General features: G+C 37.8%; 3 protein-coding genes and 1 long non-coding RNA gene across 4 annotated transcripts; 2 read left to right on the forward strand and 2 right to left on the reverse strand.

Moving 5' to 3' along the window:
- Positions 1–4380: 4380 nt before the first annotated feature.
- On the forward strand, positions 4381–4926 carry LOC117127830 (mavicyanin-like). The gene is made up of 2 exons (XM_033278510.1): positions 4381–4594; positions 4682–4926. The coding sequence occupies exons 1-2, from the start codon at positions 4381–4383 to the stop codon at positions 4924–4926; spliced, it is 459 nt and encodes a 152-aa protein (XP_033134401.1).
- A 3219-nt stretch (positions 4927–8145) lies between these two features.
- On the reverse strand, positions 8146–12551 carry LOC103841320. The gene is made up of 2 exons (XR_004451270.1): positions 10790–12551; positions 8146–10702 (listed from the first exon to the last, which is right to left on the reverse strand). It is a non-coding gene; the product is annotated as an uncharacterized LOC103841320 (long non-coding RNA).
- A 1970-nt stretch (positions 12552–14521) lies between these two features.
- LOC103841324 (L-type lectin-domain containing receptor kinase VIII.2) lies at positions 14522–15887 on the forward strand. The gene has a single exon (XM_009117847.3). The coding sequence runs from the start codon at positions 14710–14712 to the stop codon at positions 15727–15729; it is 1020 nt and encodes a 339-aa protein (XP_009116095.1). The 5' UTR covers positions 14522–14709; the 3' UTR covers positions 15730–15887.
- Positions 15888–15928: 41 nt separating this feature from the next.
- Positions 15929–22528, reverse strand: LOC103841323 (immediate early response 3-interacting protein 1). The gene is made up of 2 exons (XM_009117846.3): positions 22286–22528; positions 15929–16280 (listed from the first exon to the last, which is right to left on the reverse strand). The coding sequence occupies exon 2, from the start codon at positions 16272–16274 to the stop codon at positions 16038–16040; it is 237 nt and encodes a 78-aa protein (XP_009116094.1). The 5' UTR covers positions 16275–16280; positions 22286–22528; the 3' UTR covers positions 15929–16037.
- Between the last annotated feature and the right edge of the window lie 11 nt (positions 22529–22539).

Here is a 22539-nt window from a genome sequence, read left to right on the forward strand (position 1 = left end):
TTCTGGTCGTACCTCAACTCCTCCCAAGCATGGTGGAGGTTAAATTTTGTTTTATGGTCGTTGGCAAAGATGGTGTGTGCCATTTTCACAATATCGGCCTCACTCTGACCACTTGTTTTCTGTCTTGTTGCAACTGCATAGCATCCAGAGAACTTACAGACAAGATCATTAATCTTCTGCCACCTTTGCTTACACTGAATGGGCTCTATCTTCTCACCCCTTTCCACCTTTGGACTTGCTGCGTAGTACTCTGCAATGCGTTGCCAGAAAGCTCCTGCTTTCTGTTCATTGCCCACCAAAGGGTCTTTACTCGTGCTTAGCCAGGCGCTAATGAGGACTAGATCATCTGACACTGTCCATTTCTTTCTTCCTCTCCGCTTTGTTGGTGACTCTTCACAGAAGGTAGAGGTTTCAGTAGGGAGTTGAGATGAACCGTGTTCACCCCCATGTGAAAAACGTGCATTAGGAAAGGTTTCAGGAAAGCAAGTATCTTGTTGACTGTTCAACAGCTCAACAAAATTGGTAGAATCCATATCCAAATATGAGAGAAGAGAGGAAGAAGAAGAAATGTGTTCGCAGATGAAAAGAAAGAGAGAAAGGTGCTGTTTTAATACGAGAGAGGAGAGGAAGTTTGTGTTAGGTGGCTTTTAATTAGCTTTACTCTTTGAGTTTATTTGAGTTGAAGTGATTAGACAAGTATCTAACAAATTAATTAGATAGCACACATGGTGTCAATACTATCTTACACTAGCATTGAATACAACCATTAACCGCAAGCATTCATCACAACCATAACCTAAATCTAACCAGCATTTATTAACCAGTCTACTATGAAGCCAATTATATCTAACCAGACAAAACTAATTCACAACTATGAGCAATACTATCTAACCAGACGAAACCAATTCACAAAAAAGCAAAAAAATTCTATGAAGTTTTGGACACTTACCTAACCGAGAGTCTCAAGTAGTGCTTCACACCCTTCACCTCCAAGAAATAAGCTGTCTTTGGCTCCTCACTCAGATCTTTGCCTCCTCACATGATTCATCAACACAAACCAAAGCAAATAAGAAGTTTATCTATAGAGAACAATATACAATAATACAAAGCCGAACTTCCAATCATTTACTAGTTTGCTAGATTAAGAACTAGCTAATTGAAATCTCAATCTAAACGAACTAGTCTCAATATTTACCAGTTTCAATCTCAATCTAAACTAACTAGTCTCCAATGTTACCAGTTTTAATCTGAACTAACTTAATACCAAAATTACTGAGCCAAAGTTATAAACATTTACCATTACTGAGCCAAAACAGAAGACGGCATCGCCGCTTTGATGACTACCGAGACACTCGTCGTCCGTGGTGGGTTCTTCTGCCGGAGAAGACGTGAAGCGACGGAGGAGACTTCGTCAGGACTGAGAGAAGACAGCGGAGACGCCGTAAGGACCGACACAGTCTTCATCCTTGGTGGATTTTGATCCTTCTTCTGGCGGTGAAGACAAGAGAAGACGGAGGACGAAACAAGAGAAGACGTTCGATCGGTGGTGGGTTTCGATCCTTCTACTACCGGAGATGACGAGACCATATGGAGGAGACGCCGTCTGGATCGCGATAGCCGTCGTCATTGCTGTTGCGTTTTGATCGGTTGTGGGTTTTGATTGGTGGTGGTTTCGATCGGTGGTTGTTTCGATCGGCGACGGAGAAGATGAAATGACGAGAACCACGACGGAGGATCGATAGTGGAGTCACGGTCGTGGGTTTCGATCTATCGTCGGACCACTTCTTTTTCGTTAACGGAGAAAACGAAGAGAGATGAGAGAATGAAGTGAGAGGAGAGAAAAAAAGGAAAACAGAAAAGAAAATAGAAAAAAAAAATACTTTTGCCTCTTGTGCTGACACGTGCCTCTAAAACCCCCCTTATTACCGATCACAAAAATCCCACATTAAGGATCGATAATCTCCTTTTCCTTTTATTTTGATTTAATTAATTCATTTCTTTTGGCTAAGGATCCCATTAAGGACTTGCGATAAACATGGTCTAACGTTCTTTGCCTGCATCTGTCTCAGAGTCAAAGTAGTTATGGGTCCCAGAAGTTCCATTGAGGAATAATCGACCTGTGTAGAGGAAATCCGAAATCTAATTCAAATGCTAGATCGTTTCTCAGAGAACAAAATAGACACTTTGCAAGCCAGAGCATTTAAAAGAATAGATTGAGTTAATATTTCTCTTTGCCTTGCTATAAATTAATATTACACTAAAAACAACATTTTTGGATTAATCTGATAAATAAAGCCATCACAGCAGCATGTTACAACATTTTCAACTAACTGTTAATTTTTTTATTCTAAATAGTATAATAGACAAATGAATATTCCAATCCACTTCTATTTATTTTATGAAATAGTGATTGCCATTTTCATCTATATTCAGAGATATAAATAACATTGATCTACAATAAAAGCATGTTAAAAAAATATTCCCTTAAACTTTTTTTTTTATTGCTATGACTAAAAATAAATATTTTTAGAGAATTACTACTATTTTTATAAGTACAATCATATTTTCATTTACATAATATTTTTGAATGATGGCAGTAGAGTAAAGTCAATTCAATATAACTCACCTCCAAACAACCTTGGGGTTGATGCTAGTGATCAAGACAACTTTTGGTTCACCCCCGTAGCTTGTCATCTTCTCAGCAAATGAAAAACCTAAACCGTCGAACAGACTAACACATACATTCACGTTCCTGTTTTCATTCAATGGTAAGATTATTCATTAAGTTTACGTTAAGAAATACAGTCAAAAACGTTAATCTACAAGTTTTTTTTTAACCTAAGATATAGCCATTGCCGAATATATACAAAAATTGGTTAGTATAGTACTAAAATCAGATATTAAGCAGAAAGAACATTGTTAATAATAATATAAGGAAAACACCATAAATACCAATATATCAGTGTTAAATCAGTTTTAGCTGGATATATCCTAAGAATACAATTTCTGAGTGTGAAACTTGGCATACTGCTAGTAAGCAACCGGCGGAAAACTGCAAGGGAATATCACTAAATAACTACCAGAATTCTACAAGAAAAAACTAAAACCCTCTATTCTTTGATGATGCATTTCTACATTTTGGGAAAATGTTCTCTTTTTCACTATCGGTTTGACGTTCCTATTTTCTTTCCATATTTATAATATACGTTGATGTTTTTTTGAAACGCTTTGTTTTGTTGATATACGTTCCTGTTTTTATTTACTTTTTATTTATTTTGTTTTTATTTGGATTTTGTGTGTTTTAATGGTTTTTGGTAAGTTAATTCATGTTTATGGTTCAAAAATACAAAGTAGATTAAGAGAGACCAAAAGTTCACATTCTTACTTTACTTTATTATGTGGAATATTTGATATGTAATTATGATCTTATGGTCTCATAGTTTTATAGCTTTCTTAAAAAGACGTAAGTCGAAATAAAAATTGAAGAGAACTAAAATGATTAAGAATATAAAGAATAAGTTATCATGATGTTTAAATCATAATACATATATTACTAATTATTAGTAAAACGATCATGCCCGCATGTGCGGGCAAAACACCTAGTTTAATAATTATATCAAAAATCTCTATCGTTTAACAATATATATATTATTACATTTAATTACTTAAAATATACGTATCATATAGCATATCACGTAAGAAAAAACAAGAAAAAAAAGTTTGAAGAAACATGAGATCCTTGTTGGAAAAGGATTTTGTTTTCTCCGATATATATTAGGAATTGGTTTAATGATGCCGACCTCGGTATTCTTATAAATACATACACTTATAACCCTCGAAGAAAGCATCCCAATTACAAAATCACAAATTTCTCAAAATCAAAAGCACGTACAAAGAAGAGAAAAGATGTCGCTGTCTTTTTCACAAACGAAGTTACTGGTAATCCTTGTGGCCTTTGCATGCGTCTTCTCATCAGGCTCAGAGGCATGGAGCTGGAGTTGGAGCTCCGGTTCAGGCTCAGGCTCAGGCTCGGGTTGGAATCCCACGGCTCAGGCGGATCAGCCTCAGGTTCGGGTACAAACCCTGATGGTTCGCACTGGAGTTGGAAGTGGGACACACAGTCAGGCTGGAGATGGAGGTCAGACTCAAACCATCCGAAGCCAGGCTCATCGAACCATAACGTTACGAAGCCTGAGGCTCATCGAACCATAACGTTACGAAGCCTGAAGGCTCATCAAATCATAACGTTACGAAGCCAGGCTCATCGAACCATAACGTTACGAAGCCTGAAGGCTCATCAAATCATAACGTTACTAAGCCAGGCTCATCGAACCATAACGCTACGAAGCCAGGCTCATCGACCACAACCATAATGTTACAATGCCAGGCTCATCGCACCATAACCATAATGAAACGAAGCCAGGCTCATCAAAACATAACGATTCGAGGTCAGGCTCAGACGATAACGATTCAAGGAACCCGGTCTTTGCAACACCAAGAGAGGTCGTAGTGGGAGGATCACGTGGATGGAACTACGGGGTGGATCTTGAAGAATGGGCTTCCAAGACTACTTTCCATGTCGGCGATGTTCTTGGTAAGTATATATTGTCTATTTTCTGGTGTCCTTAGATGATTTTATAAATAGTCTTTTTTGGCTAAAATTCTTGGTGATTATTTGCAGTTTTCGAGTACAACAATATGACAAACCGAAGACATGACGTGTACTTGCAAACAAATCTGTGGAGTTACAGGACCTGCAACTTCGAAAGTAGAAATAAGATTGCTTCATCGGAGGAGAATGGATCTAAAGAGAGTTTCAAATTTACTCTTGCAATGTCACAGCCTTACTCTTTTGCATGCGGAGAGGATAACGGCTATTATTGCCGTACGTATAACATGAAGTTCAGCGTTCTCCCAGGCGCCTGAGTCCTCTCGTCTATCCGACTCAACCCTTTTGCCTCTTTTGCCTCTCTTTTTTTATTAATGCATTATTATTATTAGAGTTGCTATTTTTTTATTAGTTAAGGTTTTCTAATTACATAAAGATTTTGAAGAGTTAATAACTAGATGACTTTCCACCTGGTAGTATCATTAAAATATCACATTTCTTGATTAAAAAACTCAACAATATAAGATTAATTTCAAGACATTTTGAAATATATGTGATGATCGGTTGGGATTCAACTTTATACTTAAGCTTTATTTATTTTAAATGACTAATCTTAACCAAATGATGTAGTTTTATTTTCAAAGTTAAAGCCAAGCTACATCATTTACAACTTTTTTTGTTCATTTTTTTTTCTTTTCCAAACATGCAATATTACTCACCTCCAACAACCTTGGGGTTGATGCTAGTGATCAAGACAACTTTTGGTTCACTCCCGTAGCTTGTAATCATCTCAGCAAATGCGAAAGCTAAACCGTCAAACAGGCTAACACATACATTCACGTTCCTGTTTTCATTCAATTGTAAAATTATTCATTCAGTTTACGTTAAGAAATACAATCAAAAAGGTTAATCTACAGGTTTTTTAAAATGTAATATATAGCCATTGCCGAATATATACAATTGGTTAGTATAGTACTAAAAATCAGGATATTAAGCAGAAAGAACATTATTTATAATAATTTAAAGAAAACACCATAAAAATCTCAATATATGAGCACTTAAGGCCGTATCCTAGAAAGTAAAAAAACCCCATAAGATGTGATGCTTTATATGGCAACTTTTGTCTGGTTATATTGCGATGATAACTAATCGAAATCAAAAAGCGATCAGATGAGATGTGACAACCATTTTCTATAGTATGGAAAGGGAGAAGGGAAGGAATCAGTAAATTTGTTATATTAAACACCTCCCATAAGCTTCATACTGACAACATTGTGATCAGAGTAGAAAGTCATCTAAAGGTCTTATATCTTTTGATAATTTGATTCATATAGAAGGCACAAAATGAATACTTATTCAAGTGTTAAAATCAGTTTTAGCTGGATATATCCTAAGAATACAATTTCTGAGTGTGAAGCTTGGCATACCGCTAGTAAGCAACCGGCAGAAAACTGCAAGGGAATATCACTAAATAACTACCAGAATTCTACAAGGAGAAACTAAAACCCTCTATTCTTTGATGATGTTTTTCTACATTTTGGGAAAATGTTCTCTTTTGTCACTATCGGTTTGATTTTCCTATTTTCTTTCCATATTTATAATATACGTTGATATTTTTTTAAAACGCTTTGTTTTGTTGATAATGATTTGCAATCCATTACATCATCAAAGAAATAATACCACAAGATAAAATGAGATACTAATCGTCTTTCTGCATCGGAAACTAGCAAGGATAAACATTAGTGCTGACACATTAGCAATACTAAACCGGTTTTATTTTGAAATAAGATAAATTAGATGTTCTCGTTCCAGCAGTAGCAGCCGGACTTCTAATATATTTAACAAAATCAATACAAAAAATTTCATAGTGTAGATAAGTCTTTCAATTGCCTTTATCAAGTTTGTTCCAATTGCCTTTTGTTAAGCTACCATTGAATAAATTTGAAATGCAAAGTACAATAAGCGATCTGAAAATATGGACGTAGGTGGAGACCGATGCAAGCTTCTCTTTTAAATCCTGAGATTTGAGTCTTTATTCCAGGAACTCATTTTCTTTAGGGGAGGAGACAAGATTCCATACACCAAGCAAGAAATCACACAACCACACAAAATAACAAAGCCTCACACCGCCATAGTCACAAAACAACACCTCTAAAATAGAGGGCGCACTTACTAATGTTGAATCCCAACATCACTTGATACAAGGCATAATCCTTCACCGGAAAGTCACACCAAAACGACAACACAAAGAAACAAACACCAAACACAAAAAAAATCAACTTAAAAAGACAAGAAGGATGAGACCCTATCACAGCACCAGTGTGGAAAGCCGGACTGGAGAGGGCCTCAGATCTGAAAAAACGAAAAAAGTGTTTTAACGGCCGAGAGAAATATCGCCTAATAATTATGTTGATCATAATTCAAATAAAACAAATTATTGTTTCCAGATAAAATCTGAACGAATTTAACATTGCATGTGCATTCCACGTTTGAGGGGAACCGATCCTTGACTTATACTTAGATGTATATGTTACTTCACCAAATGCATATTATAAATATTTACAATCACGTCGAGCATTTCGAGTAGTGTATATTTGGAGTTAGTCTTTGACCAATATAATTGTGTTATAACTTAATATATGAAATCTATACTATTATTTATGAAGTGGTTTTGCTGATTTGTCACATACTCCATGATTTTAGATAATTTTGTTTATTTGTCATGTTTTTATTAGTTTTAGATTAAATCATCAATTTATTAATTTAAATAGTATAAATATTTCAATTTCTAATTCATTTATTAATTTAAATAATATAAATATTTCGAAAATTCTAATTGGAATTATGATTATAATTATTTTAACTTTCACAAGATTTTTATTAGTTTTGAGCTTAAATCATTAATTTATTAATTTAAATACCATAACTATTTCAAACTTTCTAACCGGAACTACAATATAATTATTTTTAAAAAATTAGGACCAATTCTTATTTTCATATGATGTAAGATGTTTTAAACTCTATAGTTTCAATTTTTGCATTCATTCTGAGTTGTCTTGATTATAGTTTTTGACATCTATATTTATGTATTTTTGATATTTGTTTTTTATAGTTGGAGTTCTATGTTTTTCTTCTTTCTTTGAGTCTGAAATACTTGGAGCAAATCGGTTTGTTACATGGAATTATGCATTAGGTATTATGAATTACTTCAGTAGTTATTTCACGTGTATGTTTTATTACTCTTTAATCTATAAGAAAAATATGTTTTGATATTAAATTTAGAGAATTTTCTATGTAATCATGTTTTTAATGGTTTAGTTTCTAAAACGGCTAAAATTAAATATATTTTTAATGAATAATTAGATTTATCATTATATAATTAACCATAAATTAACTTTAATAATAAAACTATCATTATCTATTGTTTCTTTTATTAAAAGTAAACTTATGAAATATTAAGATAAGTCAATGTATATATTGATCAAGTAAACCAATAAAATATTGTCATTATCTCAATTCGTTTTTTTTAATAATTCTTCAAAATTATCATCAAACTTTAGTTTTTATTTACTTTTTATTTATTTTGTTCTTATTTGGATTTTGTGTTTTTTAATGTTTTTTGGTAAGTTAATTCATGTTTATGGTTCAAAAATACAAAGTAGATTAAGAGAGACCAAAAGTTCACATTCTTACTTTACTTTATTATGTGGAATATTTGATATGTAATTATGATCTTATGGTCTCATAGTTTTATAGCTTTCTTAAAAAGACGTAAGTCGAAATAAAAATTGAAGAGAACTAAAATGATTAAGAATATAAAGAATAAGTTATCATGATGTTTAAATCATAATACATATATTACTAATTACTAGTAAAATGATCATGCCCGCACATCACCTAGTTTAATAATTATATCTAAAATCTCTATCGTTTAACAATATATATATATTATTACATTTAATTACTTAAAATATACGTATCATATAGCATATCACGTAAGAAAAAACAAGAAAAAAAAAGTTTGAAGAAACATGAGATCCTTGTTGGAAAAGGATTTTGTTTTCTCCAATATATATTAGGAATTGGTTTAATGATGCCGACCTCGGTATTCTTATAAATACATACACTTATAACCCTCGAAGAAAGCATCCCAATTACAAAATCACAAATTGCTCAAAATCAAAAGCACGTACAAAGAAGAGAAAAGATGTCGCTGTCTTTTTCACAAACGAAGTTACTGGTAATCCTTGTGGCCTTTGCATGCGTCTTCTCATCAGGCTCAGAGGCATGGAGCTGGAGTTGGAGCTCCGGTTCAGGCTCAGGCTCAGGCTCGGGTTGGGAATCCCACGGCTCAGGCGGATCAGCCTCAGGTTCGGGTACAAACCCTGATGGTTCGCACTGGAGTTGGAAGTGGGACACACAGTCAGGCTGGAGATGGAGGTCAGACTCAAACCATCCGAAGCCAGGCTCATCGAACCATAACGTTACGAAGCCTGAAGGCTCATCGAACCATAACGTTACGAAGCCTGAAGGCTCATCAAATCATAACGTTACGAAGCCAGGCTCATCGAACCATAACGTTACGAAGCCTGAAGGCTCATCAAATCATAACGTTACTAAGCCAGGCTCATCGAACCATAACGCTACGAAGCCAGGCTCATCGAACCACAACCATAATGTTACAATGCCAGGCTCATCGCACCATAACCATAATGAAACGAAGCCAGGCTCATCAAAACATAACGATTCGAGGTCAGGCTCAGACGATAACGATTCAAGGAACCCGGTCTTTGCAACACCAAGAGAGGTCGTAGTGGGAGGATCACGTGGATGGAACTACGGGGTGGATCTTGAAGAATGGGCTTCCAAGACTACTTTCCATGTCGGCGATGTTCTTGGTAAGTATATATTGTCTATTTTCTTGTGTCTTTATATGATTTTATACAAAGTTTTTTTGGCTAAAATTCTTGTTGATTTATTTGCAGTTTTCGAGTACAACAATATGACAAACCGAAGACATGATGTGTACTTGCAAACAAATCTGTGGAGTTACAGGACCTGCAACTTCGAAAGTAGAAATAAGATTGCTTCATCGGAGGAGAATGGATCTAAAGAGAGCTTCAAATTTACTCTTGCAATGTCACAGCCTTACTCTTTTGCATGCGGAGAGGATAACGGCTATTATTGCCGTACCTATAACATGAAGTTCAGCGTTCTCCCAGGCGCCTGAGTCCTCTCGTCTATCCGACTCAACCCTTTTGCCTCTTTTGCTTTTTTTTTTTCTTAATGCAATATTATTATTAGAGTTGCTATTTTTTAGCCCTAGTTTTATTAGTTAAGGTTTTCTTATTACATAAAGATTTTTAGTCCTCTCGTCTATCCGACTCAACCCTCAGCATCCTAGATTGCCATGACTGAGTCAAGCTCACTCTGCGTCTTAAGCTTTCCCTTCGATAAACTGGTCCCTTACACTTGGCCGCAACAGAAACAGCAGCCTGTAGCGTCTCCTGAACGGAGAATAGCTTGGCTGAGAAAAAAAACAAAGATTGAAGGCTTCAGACAAATAAACATTTGACACAAATTTCCGCTCTCAAGATCATGGAGTTAACCAACTAAACATAAAAAGAGTGACAGAAGCTCAGACCAGAAACACCTAGCTTAATTCTAACCTTATGGTGACATAAACTGGATGCAGGACCTCAGTCATGGTGATGACAGTATGAATAAGGATGACAACCTTCAGCAATATCAGAAAGAAAGTTCTTAAGGAATCATAATACATTTTTTTACCTCTGACTACTAATCTAGCAATGGATAGATAGTAGTCTACTTACAGATTTAGATTTGCATTATTGAATTACTATTTTCTCGATTGTAAAAGCAGAGCCAAAGAAAAAGTTCAGAAGGGCGAGACTGACAACATAAAAACTGAACTTTTTTAAAGGCGCTAAAAATTCATCATTGTATCTCATATATATATATAAGAATGTGTAAGATTTGGAGATTCATTGAGAAGCATTTTATCAATACATGAAAAGCAGCCAATCTTGCAGTGATGTTGAACTAAACCAGAAATCAGTTCAGAACAACTAACTGTATCACAGGAATGGCAGCAAACAACAAACATAAGCTCTCATGATCATAAGTTCCAAGCAATATAAGAAAAAAAAAGTAAATAACCTTCATCAGACAGGCGTGATGATTCTACTGTTTACTTCAATAAGAACTACTACAATAACCATATACAATTCTATTGTCGACTCAGGATGGGAAGCTCAGGGTCGTTGAAGAATTGATCAGTGACACCCAGTGGTAATTCTAAGCTCACCACATCGTTTCAAGTTACTGGTTTCCTAAAACCTGACAAGTCGCACCTCAACTTGATGAAGAGCCATTCTAGCGAAATAGAAGTTTCTGAGCAGGATGTTTACGGGATGAAGTGTGCTTGGAGTGGGTCGAAGAGTTAAGAAACGACACAATCGAAGGATATTCTTCACGGTTCGTCTCACTCAATAGCCTGAAACTCTGTTGTTGGTGTAGATCGTCAGAGATCGAAGAACAACACGAAGCTTAAATTTTTCGCCTTCTATAGAGAAGATAGTAGGCTCTCTCTATCAGGACTGGGATGTCGACTCTGAGAAAAGGAGGATGAACCCTAAACTCGTTGTGATGCCGAGGAAGACGATACGCGCTTGGTCGCTTTCGGGGTCAAAATCTGTTTAAACACAAAGCCCAAAATATTAACCACAACCTTGCTGCGTTTTGAGAGAAGCTGGACACGTATCGTAAGCACATGACTCTGACTTTCTGCGATGAGTGGAAGCCACGAAGAATCTTTAAGCTTCAATGGCTATATGAACCATAAACATTTGAGAAATAAAATCTAGAGTTTTTTTTGAATAAATATGGAAAGAAAGTGACAGATGTTTTTTTTTTTTGATCAAACTAAACTTGCATTAATTTTAAATGTGTTTACACTCCAACAAAAGAGGATACAAAAAGACTATTGCCAGCCAAACAAACAACAACATAAGGGATAGAATGGCGACACAAATCACAAGAAGGAGCCATATGAAATCGTACCACAACAACATCATAAGCTTCTTTAAAGACCGCATCTAGTGTAACCCGTAGGACAACACACACTGCACCATACGCAGAGAAGAGCATTCGATGGGAGGAAGATCCTTGCAATACCAACGAAACTTATTCATCCAATTTACTCCATATAGGAAGAAATATTAGAAAAAAAGACTGATTCAAACGAGGGACAAGCGGGAAATTAAAACCCGCCACATCCATATTCATCGGGATAAAGATGACAATGAGTTTCTATTCTACCTGCCACCAAGAAGAGAGATACAAAAACACAACACCAACATCTGGAATGAAACCCATAAGAGAACTGCATACTGCAGACGCTCGCGCCAAGGCGATATAAATGCTACTAAAGGAGTGACAAATGTTTTTAATTCATAAGAATTGAGAAACAAGGAATGTAAATTGATTCGATGTGCATTAAGAATTTCAAATTGGTTGTTCATGGTGGTTGGTATATTGATGACAATAGTAATCTTGTAAATACTTGAAGTTGAGAGATTAAAAATGTCATTTCCGAAGAAAAAAAATTAATGGATTTTCGTGAATAATATGAACTTGTGGAGTGAATAGGGCAAAAAAATTCCAAAAAAAAAAAATATGGGTTAGTTTTACGTTTGACTTTGAGTGTTAGGTCATTTTTGCAAATAGCTCTTTAGTTTTTATATTGTATATTACTTACTGTTTATCTTTTCTGATTTTATATATTTATTTATTCTAATTTATTGTTTTTATATCAATGATAATATTACAATATATATTTAATGTAATATTTTTATTTCTTATATACTATATTTATTTATAATTTATTTTTCTTATATTTTATATTTATTTATTCTAGTATTACGATAAATGTTTAATATAATATTTCTATTTGTTATATTGTGTATTTAGTTATTATTTATTTTATCATACATTTTGAGATATATGTTTAATTTAAAATTTTCATTTCTTAATTGTATATTTACTTATTCTAATTTTCTTACTTTTATATCAAATAACAATATTATGATAGATGCTTAATGTAATATTTATATTTTTTATATTGTATGTTTACTTATTATTTATGTTTATTTATATTGTATATTTACTTATTACTTTTTATTTACTTTTTTTAATAACAATGTCACATGTTATTTTTCGGAAGAAGTTTTTTTTGTTGATCTGGACGTTCTATGGAGCTTCAAAATGTCTCTTTTCTTAGTATAAATATAAATATATATATAGATAACAAAAAAGATAGACCTTACAATTTGTAGAAAATTATGGACCCTATGCAAAAGTTACATGGATATGCCCTCAAAGCCGGCTCTACAGACGTATCAGCTATTTTACCATAGAGTTAAAACCAAGTTAAATTTATACAAATCATAGTATTAGCTGGTTAGGTCGACCTTGGGGTATAGCATTTTCACATTCCACAGCTTCACTTCAGTCGCAATTGATATATACTCTGGCATGGTCTGGTCAAGCCTATAGATTCTCATTCCATGATTCAAGAGACGACTTGTGATTTTAGAATAGTGTAATGAGCAGACAGCAAGAGATAATAGCCATTTTACATAAAATGATCCTATAAAACAAAGCAAGTACTCTGAAACAGTTTCACTATGTGCATTTGGGGTATCTCCTTCATAACCAAAATCAAAAGTCAACTAGTAGCTCTGGGAATGAGAAATCTTCAGCCAAGATAGAAAATCAATGTCAGATACATCAACTTCCAGATCAGACCCAAATGGAGAAGTTGAAGCCCAATCTGCAGTGGCAGGTGCTGCCTCAAGGCACATTCATGTATCAGTGTCATCAAAGTTGAGCCTTCCTTTCACATGGTCTCTTTTATTTGACGTTTTAAGGTTAGACTTGACCGGTGAAGAAAAAGAAATACAGTGACTCATATCCATTGTATAAGAAGTAATTTGCTTGATAGGGCTGATTTTGAATCATCAGTTTGTAGGAGTCACTTTTTCGTGTGGAGTGTTGAACTTAACACTCCCATGAGAAGCATGTTTTTGTGGTGTCCTAATGCATGTCGAGTTAGTAGCAAGTGATGAATCGGCCACACTTGATCCATAACAAGTCATAAACTTATTAGCTGATGAGTCTTTGGCTAATGGTAGTGTTTCCGATCGAGTCTGAGATGAGAAACTATTAGTTGCATTTATCAGCTCGTGGTACCCTATTAATCTCTGGTCAAAGAAAAGAAGACAACTCAGGATAAGTTTGAAGGCACTAGAGATTCAGTCATTCAACATAATTTAATGAACATGTAGGCATTCATACACACATACCATTATCTGTTGACAACCACAATAGCAGTAATCAAAGTTTTTCTGAAGGTGAAACCTTTTGGTCACATCATCTGAGTACACAATTGCAAAATTTCTAATAAGCAGATAACACCTTGTATCACTTAATGTGGAGCATGCGGATCTAATAAAAATGATAATAGAATTACAATGGGGGAGCAGTTGTAATTTGTAAAGTCAAAAGAGCTTTCTGTTTTATTTTATTTTATTTTGACATCAAAGAAGATTTCTATAAATTTGCCAAACATATAGCTAAGCTTTATTTATAAAAATGCATTTCAGAGATAACTTTTTATCGGCCCATGTTTCATTAGCTGAAAACCCACTACGGGTGATACAAATGACGATGATCAAAGCTCCATCCTGCCATCATTTACAACTTTGATTAATATTTACAAATGATGATGAAGCAAAATGATGATAATGCATTTTCAGAGTAATTGATGTTTAATGAGAAAGATGAAAGCATAAAATAAAGAACAAAGATGAAGCATTTTTGGGGTTCACCGTAGTGAAAGGAGACAAAAATAGCTACCTTTAACGCTTTCACTTTGTCCAAGTGCTTGCTTCTCTGTTCTCTCTCTCTGCCCGCACCACACACTTTACTCTCCCCTCCAACAGTAGATCTCATCTCCCATTTCAAGCCCTAGACAAACTCAATTAACCACAATCCAATCTCTAAACCTTGCTCCATTAATGGCGACCTTCACTCTCCAAAGGTCACTCCTTCTACTCCTGCCTTTACTCTCACTCTTCTCCACAACATCTGAAGCTAAACCATCCTTCACCTTCACCAGCTTCGGTAAAAACTCGACCTTTGACTCCGACGACATTGCTCTGTTCGGCGAAGCAAAGCTCCTCGACGGCGGATCTTCGATTTCAATCCAGGTGAATGACTCAGTGAGTCATAATAGTGGGCGAGTTGTCTACAAGAAACCCATCAAGTTCGTCGAGACTAAGTCCGAGTATCCCGCCGGATTCTCCACTTTCATCGCTTTCTCCGTTTCTCCTGATCACGGTGGGAGACTCGGGTTCGTCGTGTTTCCGGTTAACGGGACGTTTGATCAGTCTCTATTCGAAGTAAAGTTCGATACTTTAGATAAAGATTCGAATGTGAGTGTGAGTGTAGATGGTACTTCGGTTCCTGAGGAGATTCGCAGTTTCACGATAGCTAACTTGGAGGAAGAGGAGAATAAGGAGAAGGTGGTGTTGTTGTACGCTTGGATTAATTACATAGCAGGTGGGAAGTTTCTAGAAGTCCGGTTAAGCAAATCAGAAAGCTTCGAACATGTTGATCCTTTGATGTTCACTAGGATTGACTTGTCGGGAATGTTGAAAGGTAAGGGTGATGAGTTCATGGTTGGTGTGAAGTCGTATGGCGGGAGCTTGAATCTTCATTCTTGGAGCTTGGAAGCGAGAAGCGTCCCTAAGGGTGAGCACTCTTATGCGGCGATTATGGTGGAGAAGCTTATAGAGGAAGAGGAGGCGAAGAAGAGGAGAAGAGCTAGGGCGTGGGGGATTGTGACTTGCTTTGTAATGACTTTTGGATCTACTGGGCTTGTGTTCTTCGCCTTGATGCATATATGGGCAGCTTTCAAAAGGAACAATCTTGCGATGGTGATGCAGGAAGAATGTGGAATCAAGACAAAGGAGTTTGAGTACGAGAAGATGGAGAAAATGGAAGCTGTTATGAGTAAAACTGATAGCACAAAATGAAAAACAAGTGAAGTCAAGTGTTGTGATATCTAGTACGTGTGTGTGTAGGATATGTGATCTTTCTATGTAATCAAGTAGATTCTTCATTGGCTAATGTAATGTAGCCCACTTGTTTTCCTTTCATGTGTGAACTTTTGCAACATTGTTTCTCTTTGGCATGATTAGTTTGTTTCAGCATGTAAAATGATCCACACAAAACTTGACTACATGGGATACTTTTGACTAGGTAGAACAGAAGAGAACAGCAAACTCAACCTCCTCCTACATTAGATATGTAATGCAGTTTACATTCAAATACAAAAAAATCTTTAACCAGCGATAATCTTCAAGGCGATGACTACTAGGTTGATGAGCAAGAGGGGCAATCTCATGTACTGGCAGGCGTAAATTAGACCAATGATTTGGCCTTTGGGAGAGTTTCTTCTACCGGTTTGGTGGAGTTTTTCGAGTGTCCATCCTCTTGGAGCAAGGAAACGATCTTCGTTGAGGATCGCAAACGCATTTGCAAAGAGCAGCAGACCTTTTATCAATGTCCAAAAAGCCATCGTTCCCTGTGATGCATAGAATTGAAAATAATCAAGAATCAGGGGAAAGAGAGTGGCACAAAGCTGTCTGATTCATGGCACACAGTTACAACTACCCATTACTTTGCAGTTGCAGGAACTAGGGTTTAGAGCTTTATGAATGAACAATAAGTAAGTGATTCGCAGTGACCTGATGGATGTAATGATTATGTTGAAATAAGGTGTTCCTGATCAGGTTAAGGCTCCGGTTCAATCAAGATAGAGAGATTGAAGACTTGGTTTGGGTAAACCATCTTACACGTGAGGAGCACGTGTGACTGCACTTAATCACGAGCTTATACGTTATATATATAAGTCTCGAGTTAATCCTATTATGTTGTAAGCTGAATGAGATAACAGCATAGATAGAGAAGAAAAGGATTAGGTGATTTAGAGAGAAGAGAGATAGAAAGTGCGAGAAGAGAAGTGTCGCCATTGTTGTATCTCAAGAGCTCAATTGAGCTAAGATCTCTAGTGCAGTTGCTGGATCTTTCCAGCTCCGGAGAGTTATAGCGGCTCTTCCTCATCGGAGGAGTGCGGTGAACTCCGGGTGACCAAATCACGGTGTCTCTGTTTTCTTTCTTTCTTTGCTTATTCAGTTCGCACAAACCGTTAGATCGAGGTAGAAGGAGTCAAGAGTCGAGCTAGATTCAACAGAAGTGGTATCAGAGCCAGGTTCGCAAGCTAGCGAACCTACTCGACGGTTATCCTTTCAAGATCGATCGAAGATGAAGGGAACTAAGTGCGAGATCGAGAGATTCGATGGTGATGGCGATTTCTCGCTATGGAAAAGAAGAATGTACGCTTACCTTAGCGTTTTGGGATTGAAAGATGTACTGGCAGATAAGGTGAAGCTTGAAGATGAAACCGAAGAGGAAGATCCCGAGAAGAAGAAGAAGATCGTCGAAGAAGAGAGCACCAGATCTGAACGGTGCGAGAAGGCGATGAATATAATCTTCTTGAATGTAGGAGATCACGTTCTGCGTAAGATTGAGAGGTGTACCACCGCGTTCGAGACTTGGGAGACGTTGGAGAAGCTGTACATGCCTAAGTCACTACCGAATCGAGTTCATGCGCAGCTGAAGTTATACAGCTTCAAGATGCAAGAAAGCAAGACCATCGATGACAATATTGATGAGTTCTTGAAGATCATAGGTGACTTGAGTAATCTAAGCATTGAGGTTCCTGAGGAGGTGCAAGCTATACTCTTGCTCAACTCGCTGCCTCCACGGTATGATCAACTTAAAGAGACGCTCAAATATGGTCGAGATGTCATAAAGGTTGACGAAGTAGCTAGCTCAGCTCGGTCTAAAGAGAAGGAGCTAAAGGATGTGTCGGGGTCTCGAAGCAGCTCAGAAGGGCACTTTGCGAGAGGAAGATCAGAAAGCAGAAATCATCAAAGCAGTTATGCAAGTAAGAAGAACTTCAGGTCCAGATCCAAGTCAACAGATAGAAAGAAAGTGTGCTGGATATGCGGTAAGGAAGGACACTACAAGAAACAATGCTACAAGTGGCTTGAGAAGAATAAACACAAGAATCAATCTGACAGAGGAGAGTCGTCAATGGTAAGGGATGATGCTCACGATCTGGTGGGGTTAATAGCGGCAGAGGTTAATATTACTCAGTCAACAGACGAGTCAGAAGAATGGATTCTCGACACAGGGTGCTCGTTTCACATGACGCCAAGAAGGGATCTGTTCATAGAAATGACTGAGGTCGCAGAAGGAAGAGTCAGGATGGCTAACAACTCCATTACCGAAGTAAAAGGAGTTGGTTCTATCAGATTTCAGAATCCAGACGGGACTACTTTTGTGCTTCATGACGTGAGGTATATGCCAGGAATAGGGAGGAATCTCATATCTCTCGGAACCTTGGAAAACAAAGGCTGCGAATTTAAAGGTTCCAATGGCATCATGAAGATTGTCAAGGGCTGTACCTTGATAATGAGAGGTTACAGAAAGGGGACAGACACATTGTACTTCCTAAAAGGAGTTGCGATAAGAGCTGAGAGCTGTGCGGGAGAATCACCTGAGAAGGATCAGACTCAACTGTGGCACAGTCGTATGGGCCACGTTGGGCAGAAAGGACTTGAAATGCTTGTAAAAAGAGGCTGCATTCCGAGTGATCAAGTCTCCGTGGTGAAGTTCTGTGAGGACTGTGTCTTAGGTAAGACACACAAGGTGAGCTTCGGACCAGCACAACATCTTACCAAGGAAAGACTAGAATACATCCACTCAGACCTATGGGGGTCTCCCAATGTTCCGCCGAGCTTAGGAAGATGCCAGTACTTCTTGTCGTTTACAGATGATTGGTCTAGAAAGGTATGGGTGTATTTTCTGAAGACGAAAGATGAAGCATTTCAGCGGTTTGTTGAGTGGAAGAAGATGGTAGAGGTACAAGTAGAGAGGAAAGTAAAGAAGCTACGTACGGACAACGGGTTAGAGTTCTGCAACCAAAGATTCGATCAATTTTGCAAAGAAGAAGGCATTGTAAGGCATCGTACGTGTTCGTACACACCCCAACAAAATGGGGTGGCAGAGAGGTTAAACAGGTCCATCCTGAACAAGGTCCGCAGCATGCTAAGTGAGAGTGGGCTAGAAGCTAAGTTCTGGGCCGAGGCAGTGTCAACAGCAGTGTATCTGTTGAACAGAACCCCCTCTTCAGTCATCGACTTCGAGATACCAGAGCAGAGGTGGACAACAGAGGCCCCAGACCTGACAGGACTCAGAAGATTCGGATGCATCGCATATATTCACACAGACGATGGAAAGCTCAATCCAAGGGCTAAGAAAGGGGTGTTCACCGGTTACCCAGAGGGCGTGAAAGGGTTTAGGGTCTGGCTGATGGATGAACAGAAATGTGTTATCAGTCGCAACGTCGTGTTCAGAGAAGATTTGATGTACAAGAACAACAAGAACAAGGATCACTCAGGTATGAATCCTATCACAACAAATTCTACTAATAAAAATTTGAGTTATGATTTTGTAGGATCAGACACGAACAAGCATATGGAGGTCCAAGGTGGAGATGCACAAGACGTTCCTTGTACAATGACTCCAGGAACTCAAGCTCAGGAGGAAACTGAGGCAGAATCAGAATCTACAGCACAGAGTGATTATCAAGTTGCGAGGGACAGGACAAGAAGAGTTCTTAAGCCACCTGCAAAGCTTCAAGACTACCACGTTTATCCAGATGATGAAGATATATCTGGGTACGCGTATCTGATGACAGATGCGTCGAGTAATGAGGAACAAGGAAGTTTCAGAGAAGCTATGGAAAGTCCAGATGGTGACAAATGGTCAGAAGCATCAGATGAAGAGATGACTTCACTACAGAAAAATGGAACATGGGTTCTGGTTGATCGAGATAACAACCAAAGGCCTATTGGGTGTAGATGGCTATTCAAGAAAAAGGAAGGTGCAACAAAGGAGGAAGGTCCAAGATTCAAGGCCAGACTAGTTGCGAAGGGGTATTCTCAAAAGGAAGGAATAGATTATCAGGAGATATTTTCTCCTGTGGTGAAGATGGTCTCGATACGGATCATCCTGTCTGCAGTAGTCCATTTTGACATGGAGCTGCAACAGATGGACGTGAAGACCGCGTTTCTCCATGGCTATTTGGATGAGACGATTTACATGGATCAACCTGAGGGTTATGAAGACAAGGATCATCCTGAGAAAGTTTGTTTGCTGAAGCGGTCATTGTATGGATTAAAGCAGTCTCCGCGTCAATGGAATCAACGGTTTGATCAGTTCATGTTGAGGTGTGGCTATGTTAGAAGCGAGTTTGACAGTTGTGTGTACTACAAAGAACTTCCGGAGGGTGAAGTTGTATATCTGCTGTTGTATGTTGATGATATTCTCATAGCTTCGAGAAGTCGTCAACATATAAAGGAGCTTAAAATTCTGCTAAATTCAGAATTTGAAATGAAGGATCTCGGGGAAGCTAAGAAGATTCTAGGGATGGAGATATCTCGAGATCGTGTCAAAGGAGTGTTGACAGTCTCACAAGAGGGATATATCTTTAAGGTTCTTGGTAATTTTGGAATGGAGCAGGCTAAGTCAGTTGGTACTCCAATGGGTACTCATTTTGCGTTAAGAGCAGCTACAGAGATTGAACTGAGAGATCAAGCAGAAGCTATGAAGAGGGTTCCTTATCAGAGTGCGGTTGGGAGTTTAATGTATGCAATGATTTGCACTCGTCCAGATATGGCCTTCGCAGTTGGACTTGTATGCAGATATATGAGTAAACCGATAAAGGATCATTGGCAAGCTGTTAAGTGGTTGCTCAGGTATTTGAAAGGCTCGGTTAAGACTAGATTAGTGTTCAGAAATGAAGGCGATTTTGTGGTTCGTGGCTATTGTGATGCTGACTATGCCGGTGATGCTGATAAGAGGAGGTCTACAACAGGAATGGTCTTCACGGTTGGTGGTAATCCAGTGAGCTGGAGGTCAAGTTTACAGAAGGTTGTGGCGCTGTCTTCTACAGAATCAGAGTACATTGCTCTTTCAGAGGCATCAAGGGAAGCGGTTTGGTTGAAAGGGTTTACAGACGAACTTGGGTTCAGTCAGGAAGCTGTGAAGATATACTGCGATTAACAGAGTGCTATTGCACTTGCCAAGAATGCAGTATGTCACGAGCGTACCAAACACGTTCAGACGAAGTATCATTTTGTGAAGGACCTGATTACTGATGGATGGGTTCAGGTAGTGAAGATCGCAACAGAGTACAATCCAACAGACATTTTTACAAAAGTGTTGCCCGTTGGCAAGTTCAAAGGTGCATTGGACTTGCTGAGAGTCACTGAAGCTTGATACGTTGGAGGTCATAAGTTATAAGCCAGGCGGGGTTGCTTGGAGTTAAGGTATAGAAGTGTTAAGGGAGTTGCTGTATTGGCACAAGTGGAAGTTTAAGGTGGAGCTGATAAGGAACAAGGTGGAGTGTTGAAATAAGGTGTTCCTGATCAGGTTAAGGCTCCGGTTCAATCAAGATAGAGAGATTGAAGACTTGGTTTGGGTAAACCATCTTACACGTGAGGAGCACGTGTGACTGCACTTAATCACGAGCTTATACGTTATATATATAAGTCTCGAGTTAATCCTATTATGTTGTAAGCTGAATGAGATAACAGCATAGATAGAGAAGAAAAGGATTAGGTGATTTAGAGAGAAGAGAGATAGAAAGTGCGAGAAGAGAAGTGTCGCCATTGTTGTATCTCAAGAGCTCAATTGAGCTAAGATCTCTAGTGCAGTTGCTGGATCTTTCCAGCTCCGGAGAGTTATAGCGGCTCTTCCTCATCGGAGGAGTGCGGTGAACTCCGGGTGACCAAATCACGGTGTCTCTGTTTTCTTTCTTTCTTTGCTTATTCAGTTCGCACAAACCGTTAGATCGAGGTAGAAGGAGTCAAGAGTCGAGCTAGATTCAACAGATTACATGTAAGAACCATGACAATAGCAGTAAATCATCACGATTCTAAGCAATGCTATAAAGGTATAATACTGAAATGGCCAAATGACTTAGTTTTCAGGCTATTTGGTGCCTATAAAAGGCCGTTCCCACCTTGCAATGGTAGCTAGTGACGAATAGTATCTCGAATTTATACTTATTTCATGACTCACCGAGATAACACTGCAAAGAGACTTGAGCTAATCATATAAAGCCATTGGCCAACCACTCAGACCATAAAATAAGATAAGCAACAGTGATATGAATGGTGACAATCATCAGGATCAAACGCAGCTTTCAAATAGCACCAAAGCTAAGATAAACATTTCATCAAGTTAGTTAAAGAAACACTTCATCAAATCACAACATCATGAAACCGTAAACGTTTCCTCAGGCTCAATATGAACTTATACTACTGATCTACACGTAAGTTCGAGGATCCAACGTTGGTTACAGAAGCACTCAAACTGAATCGAACGGTTCACACATAACAACATGAAAAACGCCAAATCTAGCGAAAGCAGTGAGGTCTCGAAAGCCACACTTACCGGCGGTAAGAGTTCGTCGGTGAAGACGGCGTGTGACGGAGATAATCGAATCGTCTGAGAGATTTAACCGCCGGAACCGAGGGAAGTAATCTTCGCCATCTTCTTATAAAGCACCGAGTAGAAAAAAACACGGTTCGGGTTTTTTCACGGGTTGACCCGGTTTGATAAGAACCCGGGTCAGGACCCGATATGATTTTTTTTATTTCATTTTGAAAGAGGAAGAAGATTTGGATAAACCCTGGGCACATCGAAGT

Source organism: Brassica rapa, chromosome A09 (assembly GCF_000309985.2).
Source record: "Brassica rapa cultivar Chiifu-401-42 chromosome A09, CAAS_Brap_v3.01, whole genome shotgun sequence".
Taxonomy (NCBI): Eukaryota; Viridiplantae; Streptophyta; class Magnoliopsida; order Brassicales; family Brassicaceae; genus Brassica; species Brassica rapa.

Excerpts from the sequence above, each read along its gene's own strand:
- LOC117127830 (XM_033278510.1), top strand. The coding sequence starts at position 4,381 with ATGCCAGGCTCATCGCACCATAACCATAATGAAACGAAGCCAGGCTCA. Across the intron at positions 4,595-4,681 it reads CCATGTCGGCGATGTTCTTG|TTTTCGAGTACAACAATATG; the intron begins GTAAGTATATAT and ends GATTATTTGCAG.
- LOC103841324 (XM_009117847.3), top strand. The coding sequence starts at position 14,710 with ATGGCGACCTTCACTCTCCAAAGGTCACTCCTTCTACTCCTGCCTTTA.
- LOC103841323 (XM_009117846.3), bottom strand. The coding sequence starts at position 16,274 with ATGGCTTTTTGGACATTGATAAAAGGTCTGCTGCTCTTTGCAAATGCG.